The following is an 11,594-nucleotide window of genomic DNA, read 5'->3' as shown; positions in this document are numbered from 1 at the left end:
TTTTTTTTTTTTTTAATCAGGCCACAGGTACAGAAACTAGCTTATTTTATGGTTTACTTCTCACTGTGCCATCAGTCAGAAGTACAAAAGAAATACCTATACTTATAGACATATACCTAGTACATATATATTTTAGTATATACCTATAATATATGTACCATAACACTTCATTTTTTAAAAAGATTTTATTTATTTATTTATTCATGAGAGACACACAGAGAGAAGCAGAGACCCAGGCAGAGGGAGAAGTGGGCTTCCCCCAGGGAGCCCAATGTGGGACTCCATCCCCAAACCTGGGACCACACCCTGAGCCCAAGGCAGATGCTCAACCGCTGAGTCACCCAGGCATCCCAAAACTTCGTTTATTTTAGGGTGTTTTAACTTCTTTCATTTTGGTCTATCAATTTTCTTTCATATTCTACTGAGCTTCTAGATAACTTTCTCAAAATTCTACATTTCCCTACTAGGTGTTTCATAGCAATGGGGAAATTTCAGTGCATGAGGCCTAGCCAAAATGGACCTTCCACCTTACTTGTCAGAGAATCACTATGAACACAGAAGAAAGAGAAGGTAATAAAAAAAATTTAAAAAATATTTTTAAATCAATATTTTTATTGATTTTTATTTTTAGCTGAAATGACACATACTATGAATTTTATTAGAGCTCGCCAATATATCTTAGTAAGTACTTACTTTTACCTTATATATAGATTTTCATGTGTGGTGGATATTTATAAGATGAACACCCATGTTATTACACTCAGGTCAAAAATAGAACACTTTTAGCACTTCTAAAATCCCTCCATGTTGAATCCAGCCCCAATTCTGCTTTTCTCCTTCCCCCGAGAGGTAACCACTATTATGAGTTTTATGTTAATAATTTGCTTGCTTTTTAAAAAATGGCTTTATCACTTATGAATGAGTCTCTAAATAATAAAATTTAATTTAATGTCTCTGTTATTTTTCTCACTACATTATATTTATAAGAATCGTAGATTTTATGTGTCTAGCAATAGTTCATTCACTTTCATTGGTGAAAGTATTTTATTGTATAAATATATCACAATTAACTTATCTATTCTGCTGTTGATGTGAATTTGGGATATTTTTAAAAAATTGATAAAATAATGCTACTATAAACTGTGTGTGTGTGTGTGCACGCGCACGCGTGTGTGTGTGTGTGTTTCCCCACGTAATGGGAGTGGAACTGCTAGATCATACAGCATATGAATATCTTCAAATTTACTAGATAATATCAAATGTTTTTCAAGTTGTCTTACCAATGTATACTGCTGCCAGGAGTATATTTATTTAGAACTTCATTAATGATTTATTCATTTAAATTTCATAATTCTTTTCCATTTAAAAGCAGTATACCTCTATTAGTAGATTTATTTCTAGGTACTTGAAATGTTCTTTAAATAGCTCTTTAAGTTTTTAGTTTTCTGAATATTTTTTGCTGACATACAAAACTATGAAACAGTTACTTATAGAAAACAAATGTAAAATGAATTTAATTATAAGTCATTTAATTCTTGCTTAGTGAGAAGTCCAGAGGTTTGGAATCAGTTACAGACAGTTTTTTTCATGAATATACTTACAATAAGAAGACATGTCTACTTTTGAAATAGGATGTGTGTAAGCATCTTAAAATTTTGGAAATTCATGTCATTAACACTGCCAGGAGTTGTTGGCTTATAGGAAATGCACGACTAAAACGGATTTTTAAAGTCATTTTTTCTCCATTCCATACTGCATGCCACATTGTTAAAGGGCCAAGGAGCATTCATTTTCAGATGGATAGAAAACACCACCTCAATTTTGCATGTTGTATCATGTGAATGTTTCCTTGAGAAAAGTGGAAAAGTGCCAAAGACGTTGTTACTTTTCTAGTTCCCGCTCATCAAAAAAGATTGGGGTTCATGAGAAGGATGACATTACATAGCCAAAAGCAACACAAATTTACAGAGAAGCAGACCATATTTACTGTGGATAATCCTTGATTCCCGCAGAATCCTTGATTCTTGTGGATAATCAAGAACTAATGAAGTGACTTATTTGCTACTCTTTATTTTTAGCTGAAATCATTTTAGCGATGGTTGTCCATCTCAGCATAGCCACTGATGTCAATAGCACCATAGATTTTATTCACCATTCACCTAAAATCAATCATGACCCCATAATCTCAATATTGATTTATTTCTGGAAAGTTTTGAAATCAGTCATTACCATAATCCTTCTGCCTCGCCACAGAATGTTCTGCAATGTTCATAATCAAGGAGTGGCTTTGTGGGTTTTTTTAGAAACAAAAACTAAATTCCTAACCCATGAGAAATCAAGTTTCAGTGATTTACATGAATTACGTGAAATAAGGAGGACAAGGGTTCATATCTGCTCAGAATCCTGGAGTCATTTTTACAGCTGAGATAATTTTCTGCATGTTGTTTTTTTGAAGGGAGCAAATTTTTCTATTTATTTTTCCTCAGCAAGCATAAATCGTGTACTTTGGGGTTGAATTTGGAAATTTTTCTTTGGATAATAGATGACTATTGCTTTACATAATCCAGATTGAATAAATACAGTTATTAATTTGACAAAAACCCAGGATTTTCCAACTTCTTATCCACCAAGTGAGTATAGACATCTCTGGAGTTGCACTTGAGATATCAGCCCCCACAGAATGCACGGCGAACGGCATCATGTTGAGGATGTTGAACAAAGTGCAGTACAGCTGGTAAGTACCTATGCCTTTTAGTTGCTTTCCTGTCTCATACTCTTGCCTTCAGCGTTTAACGTTTAACACTTCAAGAAAGTTAGGTTGCATTCTTCTGATTTTGCTATTTCAGGATGAATGGAATCCAAGATGTCATTACCAGTAATCAAAAGTGTTCAGGGGTTATTTAATAAGCCAGATAGTGTTTTCATTTCATTTGGGAATTGTGCGTTAGACTTGCCTAAATTTTGATATTTTGCCTGAATTTTGACATTTGTATAAGGGCTACTTGTAGACAAAATTTTTATTTATTTATTTTATTTATGATAGTCACAGAGAGAGAGAGAGAGAGAGGCAGAGACATAGGCAGAGGGAGAAGCAGGCTCCATGTACTGGGAGCCCGACGTGGGACTCGATCCGGGGTCTCCAGGATCGCGCCCTGGGCCAAAGGCAGGCGCCAAACCGCTGCGCCACCCAGGGATCCCTGTAGACAAAATTTTTAATAAATTATTTGAAATGTTGCTGGTAGCACGTTAACATTATTTATTATTATTTATTTATGTTTATTTTATATTGCTTATTTGTATTATTATTAAAATTATTATATATTTTGATCCAATGAAAGTATTTATTCTCATTGACCTACTTGTATATATTTAAAGTAGTAATTTATGGAAAATGTCTCGGGGAGACTTACGGTAAAAATGCATTACTCTAATAATATAAAAATCATATTTCTTAGAACATATATGGGGTCTCATTCATCATTCTAACAAATCTCTTTATTTTACATGTGAGGGAATTGAAACACTAAGGGTCCTTTTAGCTAGTGGCAGAGTCAGAAATAGAACCAGATTTCTCATATATAATGTCATTATAAGAAACTACTTAAATAAAAGAAACTACTTTTCTGAACACTTGACTACTACTATATTCATAATAAGGAAAAATGAACCTTAAGCCAACCCGAGGTTGTAGAAACCAAGAGACAAATCAGAAGAAATAAACACAAAGATAGGATTTGATAAAAGAGTTATTTTGCCACTTGAAGCTTGTATTTATGTCAGTTTCAGGATTCAACATGTAGACCAACATAAGCTTAATTTATAGGATGTCTCATATTTCAGGGAAGTTACACAATGACATTAATATCATGTATAATACATCATTTTATTTCCTTCTTCTTTTCATTATATATTAAATTTGAGTTATGGTAGTTTCTCCACCTGCCAAAATCTAGGCAAATTATTCCTTTAAGTCAAATAATTAGGTAATCTTGCTAAAAAAAAAAAAAAAACAAAAAAAACCCAAAACTCCAAAACAAACAAACAAAAAAAAAGCGATAATCAAAACCAAATAGTAAAATGGACTTCTGAGACCATGAAAAGGAATGTTTGAATTTCTTCCCTCCCCCACCCCCCCCTTTTTTTTTTGGTAATCTGACAGTCTATATAACTTCTTACATTCTCCCAAAATAATGGGTAGAAGTTTTTTTTTTTAATATATACAAATACTAGATGAATTTATTTGCTCATTTTATAGCATTTGGAAAATACAGACAATAACAAAGATAAAAGAAAAAATCACCCATGATCCCTCTCAGAAAAAAAAAATGACTGCTAATATTTTGCTTCCTGTCTCCTCTCCCATCCAATCTAATTTTATTCTTTTGATTGCTTTATTTTGCCATGTAAATTTTTGACAATTTACCCAAGTTTTCCCTCCAAAAATCCCATAAAGATATTAAAATTCAGAAAATTGAGAGTTTATACTGCTGAAGCTTTTTATAAGAGGACATTTATCCAAGTTGTCTTCTTGTTCCTCAGTAAAGTTTTATGGTTTTCTTTATATAAGTCCTATAGCATTTGACATGTTTAACCATTTTATATTGCTTTATTACTACAATTAGTAGTTGCTAATACATGCGCACATGCGTGTACATACACAAGACAAGTGCTGCTACATATATTTTTCAAATTTTTATAATCAGCCAATTTAATGAGTTCTTATTACTTTTGAGAGATTGTATGGTTGATTATTTGGAACTCTGTTTGCAGACAGTCATATCAAATAGAAAGAATGTTAATTTTATCTTCACATTTCCATTATTCATACATATTGATGAGAACTTCTAGAAAAACATTACCTAATACTGGTGGCAGGAGACATTCTTCACTTCTTCTGACTTTAAAGGAATGTGCCTGTTTTGAGGTAAACATTCCTTATCACATTTGGGAATTACTATTTTATTTGTAGTTCTTTGAGATTTGCATTGTTTGTCTACTTTTGTCAAGACTGAATGCTAAATCTGTTAAAATGATCCTTGGGTATCTATTGAATCAATCACTTTATTTTTCTTCATTGATCATTTGATGTGAAAAATCTATGTTACAATTCATATCATTAAAACCATTCATTAGAATTTCAAATTCTCCTAGAACTTGGTTGGTTCTTCATTTAATACATGTTGGATTCACATCATTTATTTGTGCTTCATTTATGTTCCCAGATAAAATAAACTTTCATTTTTAACAATAAGCCTTGTTTTTTTAATTTATTTAAAAATTCTTTCTTTGCAGTTGCCCAGAAATCCATACTGTTTGAATGAAGGAACTCACTGTGGTTGTAGATTGCCTGGTGCGACTCTCCATCCACAGTGGGTAAGATTTGGGGACTGGGGATGGTGGGGAGTCTTTAGCAGTCCTGTGGAAATCTGTGGGGCTTTTGTGTCCTTTAACCTTTCACTGTCCTTTGGCTACTCTACACATCTCCAGTGCTGCCGTGTGTGTGTGTGACACCTGGGACCCATAGTCCCCAACAGTTTGTCAGGCCTTCATTCTATTCCTTGATGACCATACCCCAAAGGAGAGCTAATAAGTTTTGCATTTTAATGTCTTTCTGAGCTCAATGAAAGTCCTCTTATGTATGAGATAAAAATGTATTTTAAAAATATTTTTCTAATTCTGAAATTTCAATAGGTAATGGAAAATAGGAGATAACAATGAGCAAAAGAACACCTGCAATTTTCTATCACTCAAAGATAACCAATCTAAGTGTTTTGATATGTGTTTTTATCATTTTCCTAGCCATGAGGACTAATTAGGTAATTTATATTGCAACGTTATTAGCTGATAATAACTAACAGTGATATATCCCAGAGGCAATCTGTTTGCGTTTGAGATGATGCCTTATTGCTTTAGTACAAAGGGGTAACTCAGAGGGAACATTTTGTCCTCATGGACTTGTGGACAAAGTGTGTGTGTGTGAAGGAGAGGGAGAGGGGGAAAGAATGAAAGAAAGCTGTACTTTATAGCTTTTGGAGTAAGGAAAAAGGTTAGCCTCATTCTAATTGAAATCAGTTACCTAAATCACTACTGTGTCATTTGCTGAAATATTAACTTTTCATAATTCATTGCAGGTTACAACAAAACCGTGGTCACTCTGGAAAACATTTCTGGTGTGTCTCTTGGCCTGTCTAATTGCCACAACTCTTGTTGTTCTGGTCTTATATTTTGTCCACTTTGGCAGGCCCACCAACAGTACCACTATCATCATTCACGCAGATGGAAAGTCAAATCATGTCACCTGCATCCCTGGTTCTCCCCCATCTCCTGCCTCATCAACCCTGCCTGGATCTCCTACCACTGTGGCTAAACAAAGCTCCTCTGCCAAGGTGTCTCCGTCCTCCGTGGACACAACTAAACCAACAACATTGGACCATGAAGTTATCATTGAAGAGGAAAAATGACATTTTTTGAGCCCCTAGCTCTCCTCAAGCTGGATCAACACCCTAGCCTTGAAGGAGGCATGTCCGGGTGTCCTCTCTTCCTGTCCAAGAGCTTCCAAAGCAGTTTGGCTTCATGAGAGCTTCTCCTCTTGCTCTGCTCATTTGCTATATTCCCACATGGTAATCACTCAGTTTTTGGTTCCTCCAATGTTCAAATGATTAGGAAAATTTTTTTTCAACTGATTCTGATTGATCCATTCAGGCAGGGGCCCAGAGCTTTCTTTGCATCCCTCCTATATAACCACCTTTCTCTTCACAATGGGGGTTTCAGCTGAGGTAGAGGCTGCCAGGTGGATCCCCCTCTGCTTTGTTCCCTGCCTGTTGGCTCTTAAGCCAGGATTTACCCTCTAGTTATTGCTTATTTTACAGTCTCATATGCTTCACTATTTTCAGCATTTGTTTTCCAGTAGGGGGAAGGAAATCTTCAATTATAGTAGTTAATGAGAAAGAGTCTTAAAATACCTATTGGTTATTGCAGATGCATTTCTCTTGTTGGGAAATTCAGAAAAGAGATCAGTGAGGTTAGAAAGGAAAGTCAAGGAAGATTTTGGAGACAAACTAAGAGTTGGAAAAGGGTGAAAATTTGGACTTAGGTAGAGATAATTAAAATAGAAAATTGAAAGGTGAAGGGGATTTAACATTTAAAATCAAAAGCACGCTTAGAAACACTTCAGATGTAGCAAATGATATATTTTATATATATGCATTTTTCACTGATATTGTCAATATTATTTTCCATATTTGATATTTTGCTCAATATCTAAAATACCATAAACTACTACTTATAAAATTTGAACCTTAAAATTGTTTTGTATTTTGTACTATGATTTTGCTTGCAGTTTGCTGCATAACACAAGACTTGTTCAATGTCATTTATATTGAGTGTTTAATATTTACTAAAAGCGTACACATTCATTCTGGGAAAGACATCAGAGTTAAATGAACCTATCCATTACACCCCCGAAACTTCAAACTACAAAAATGGAAGACTGTCTCAGACAAACAGGCTTCCTACCCAAGGACTCAGCCCTGTGAGAGGACACTAAAGCCTTGGTATCCATCGTCCAACTTCTGATTATCTTTTGAACACACATTTTCAGAGGTTCTGAAAGCATTTTTTTTCTTTTCCTAAAGCAAAAGACTTTGTGTTCTATATAATTCTAGTTGATTTGTTGCAGTCAATAAGAGGCCATGTAAATTAGCATAGACTTTGAGGCCTTACTGAGTATCTAGTGTCCATAAGATCAGAAATATGGTCATTCCTTACAAAATTGTTATATATGGACAGTTAGTATTATTTCTCAGATACCAAGAGATGTACACATTTGAGTCTCTAAATATTAATTTTATACCACAAATATTTGATAATACAATTTAAGAATGATGAGAGTTATTATATACATTTTAGAAAAGAAATGTCATAAAGCTCTAGATAAGGTTAATAAACACAAGGGAGTAAATGTGCATGCATTTTCCCCTGTATGATTTTAAACCAATTCATTTTATTGTATTTTTTATTTAAGTGCTTATGAAGAAGAAAGACTAAATTCACTAGGTTCAAATGTACTTCTTAATGTGATTGAAACTTTGTTTTGTGATATGAAAGTAAAAGAAAAGATTTTTAAAAAGGACTGAAAATAAACTTACTTCTAATAAAATTTAAAAAATAGTTTTCTATTCTAGAAGCCAAGCTAAGTAACTAGATGTTGTAATAAGAGCTGTTGTTAACTTCTTTCACTTTTATAGATCTTACAGAATGGGGTATGGTAACATGGGAAGGATAACTTCTTTATGTTTAAGAAGAATCTTAGCAATGAACTTCCTACATTAGATATTGGGTTGGAGGATATTGTAATTAAATTATCTGAGATCATCAGGTTTTGGAGCTTTGTAAAACAGAGATATGAATGAGCTCTTGGGTTCTTTTTTTTTCCTTTAGATTTTTATGGTTTAATAAAATATTAAAATAGTAAACAGAGTTGTGGAAAATATCTTCACAAGTTAAAATACATCACTTGAAACAAAAATTTTACAAAGTATTGTGAAAATACTAAATGTGCATAGTTAATAAATAAGTAATCATCCAGTTTTAAAGATTTATTCAGCAAATATTAAAACCATATATAAGTGCTAATATTTATTGTTCCAAAATTTTATTCACTCACTGTACTTGATCGATAGTAATATATTTTAGTCAGGAAGCTCCTCTATTTAAAACACCTGCTACATACCCTTTTGCGAGTCTATCATTTATTCTTAAGTGCAAAGTAACTTAGCATTACATGTTAAATTTTCAAAAACAAATAAGAGTGTAATTAACTTCTTTAGAGGCTTTATGGGAAAATGTCCTATTGGGCGTTTTGTTCCCCTCAAAGCTTATATATCTATACTGAAAATCCACCGTAATAGGTGGTCCAGCTCCATTATGATATGTGATTCACTCTGATAATGGGCAGTTTCAGAAGCTTTTGAACTTTGAAACTCTAGCTGATAACATTGACTCTATCTTGACTCTCCTCCATCCTGTTCACGCCTGAACAGTGACCTCTTCTACGTGTTCCATGCCCAGAGGAGATTAAGGTATACCCTCACCCAAATGTGGGAAGGCTAGTTCTGATCTTGAGCTTCCCTAAGGTGGCACGCAGAAGGCTCCACTTTAGGGAACTAGTAGAGGTCCTCTGGTGCATACAGATGGTGCCACTTTAGGTAATTACCCTGTGGCTGCACCATACTGCTTGCTCTATAAAAGCTGGGAGATTAAGGTCTGGGCCAGGTGGAGAATAATTGTGACTGCTGCGGGTCGTCCCCTGTGGGATTCCCACTGCCAGTAAGTTACCCTGAATAAAACTAAATGGCAGAGAGAGGCTTCATTTTTCAGTCTCAAAGTGCCTTCTCTTTGGTTTACTGACTCTTCTTTACCTTCTGTCAATTGGCAAGCCAGCCAGGAGATGGAAAACAAGTATGGGCAAAGGGGAAAGCCTCTTGTTTGTGGGAGAAATCCCAGATTGGCCAGCCACCTCCATGTGGAGGGACTCGCCAGGTTTTTGGAGCCTTTCAAAAAAAAACTTTCTTGCACTGCAAGAATATAGGGATGCATCCCCCACCACCCAAGCCCAAGGGATTGTTAAGTACCTTACCCAAAACGGCTGGGAAAGAAAATAGAGAGGGGGAAATAACCAAGCTATTGTGGCAGTAGCTTGGTGGTTGATCTGTGCATATGAGGCACCACAGAAAAGCAGTTACTAAAAAGGAGAGAACTGGAACAAACCAGGGAAGTGTGTCTTTAGAAAAGGACATAGGAGCTCATGTTCCTCTAATGTGGACATTATGTCCTAAAGAACCCAACGGCCAGAGGAACGCTTAGAAATTATAGCATGTAAGATGGCAAAATGCATGGGCACGGACTTTCACACACTAAAGTGAGAGCTGTTATATCTTAAGAGAATTGAGACCGTAAAGCATGTGATCCTGGGGATAATGTCTTGTTGGATAGCATTATCACAGAGGAGGGGAAAGATGTACAGGCATACCCTTTGATTCAAAGACCCAGGCCACTGGTGAGCCTGGGGATGGTGGAAAGGTTCCCACTAGTGAGAGAATGATTATGAGGGAATATTCTGCTGCTGGGTTATTGGAGCTAACCGGCTGCTTTAAGTGGAAGGGCCAAGACGGGGTGGCTGCTTGGGTGTTAGGACTATGGAATACTGGGGGGAGATGATATTATGTTAAATGGGTTTGAGATGTTAAAAATGGTCTCTGTCATTGCTCAGTCTGCCTTGTGACAAGGATTAGATGCTGCAGGCATGGGTGAGTTTCGAGGTGCTTAGCTAATTTGATTGATTGGATAAATGCTACCATTAAGATAATCTGGCCTAGTGAAGAGGATGCTCCCCTCCCCTACCTGTTACGCTGGGCCTCTATGGGAGAACTGCAAGAAATTATATGTGAACTAGGAATGAAACATGCCATTTATACCCAGCGTTTTGGAGGCCCAGGAGAAGAACTATTTTCCTCTGGTAGGAAAGCTCTTATCTTACAGTCAGCCCTGGAGCATGTTAGGGGATTTAGCATCTGTCCTTGACGGGTGTGGCTAATTAGCCCTTTGCTACAGTGGCTGCTATGGTTGCTGATTTAGGTGAAGCTGAAAGAATCTATTATGACGGAGACAGGTTGAAAAACAGGGAGAAACAAAGGATCCTGCCAACAATAAAATGGCAGAAAGGGGGCCCATCAAAGTGTCTTAAACAATTGTGGCAATAGCTAATATTATCTGGGACCCAGAGAGAAAATATAGACAACCCAATTTGATCTTGCTAAACTTATGGAAGGCACTAAATCAGGCAAAGTAGTTTGCTCATTTGAAGGAAGGCTCAAAAAAGCCAGGTGCATTGCCAATGCTCCTCTACTAATGGAGGAATTTCAGGGGTGGATCCCCTTACCCCTAGAGACTAGGAGTTAGGCCAATGTTGACCTCTAGTGTGTGTAGGAGGGCAGTGTGGGGGGGGAACCCATGTTGAACTGTTTATTGGTCTCCCACTGGCAGGCAGACTGTACTGGCTTGATAGATACTGGAGTTGGATACATACTTATGGAAACCTCTCAAAATTTGGGGGAGAAAATGAAGCTGTAAATGGTTATGGGGGATAAATTATCAAGGTCAATTTAGTCTATCTACAGACGGGTAGGCTTCCTCCCTGCTGTTTCCTGGTGCATATTTCCCCCCATTCCTGAGTATATTTTGGGTCGAGGGGTTTTATAGATCTGGATCTAGCTACAAGGACAGATGAATTCAGGCTGTATACTGGAATAGTGAAACCTGTCATCATGAGTCATGCATAGGAACCTATACAGCTGCCATTCCCTTGAAAGTAATAAGCATAAAACAGTATAAACTACCCGAGAGGCATAAGGAAATTACTGTCACCATTAGAGAATTTAGAAAACGTTCGAGTAGGTCTGGTCAAAGCCCATTCAATAGTCTAGTTGGGGATATAAAGAAATCTAATGGGACCTGGTGAATGACAATAGCTTATAGGGAACTCATTAAAGTTACTCTGACCATCCATGTTATGGTGCCTGGTATAGTCTTTTGTT

At 36.1% G+C, this 11,594-nt stretch overlaps 1 protein-coding gene across 1 annotated transcript; it reads left to right on the top strand.

Annotated features, from left to right (window-relative positions):
- Positions 1-2,345: 2,345 nt before the first annotated feature.
- Positions 2,346-8,474, top strand: LOC144310807 (uncharacterized). Its single transcript, XM_077892365.1, has 3 exons — positions 2,346-2,734; positions 5,293-5,373; positions 6,132-8,474. The coding sequence occupies exons 1-3, from the start codon at positions 2,681-2,683 to the stop codon at positions 6,459-6,461; spliced, it is 465 nt and encodes a 154-aa protein (XP_077748491.1). The 5' UTR covers positions 2,346-2,680; the 3' UTR covers positions 6,462-8,474.
- Positions 8,475-11,594: the final 3,120 nt, after the last annotated feature.

The sequence above is a fragment of the Canis aureus genome, chromosome 1, assembly GCF_053574225.1.
Source record: "Canis aureus isolate CA01 chromosome 1, VMU_Caureus_v.1.0, whole genome shotgun sequence".
NCBI lineage: Eukaryota > Metazoa > Chordata > Mammalia > Carnivora > Canidae > Canis > Canis aureus.
This window is presented reverse-complemented; position numbering and strand designations above follow the sequence as displayed.

Bases quoted from the DNA above. Each gene is read 5' to 3' on its own strand.
- LOC144310807 (XM_077892365.1), top strand. From the start codon at position 2,681: ATGCACGGCGAACGGCATCATGTTGAGGATGTTGAACAAAGTGCAGTA. The intron at 2,735-5,292 runs GTAAGTACCTAT...CTTTCTTTGCAG, and splicing joins AACAAAGTGCAGTACAGCTG to TTGCCCAGAAATCCATACTG. The intron at 5,374-6,131 runs GTAAGATTTGGG...AATTCATTGCAG, and splicing joins CGACTCTCCATCCACAGTGG to GTTACAACAAAACCGTGGTC.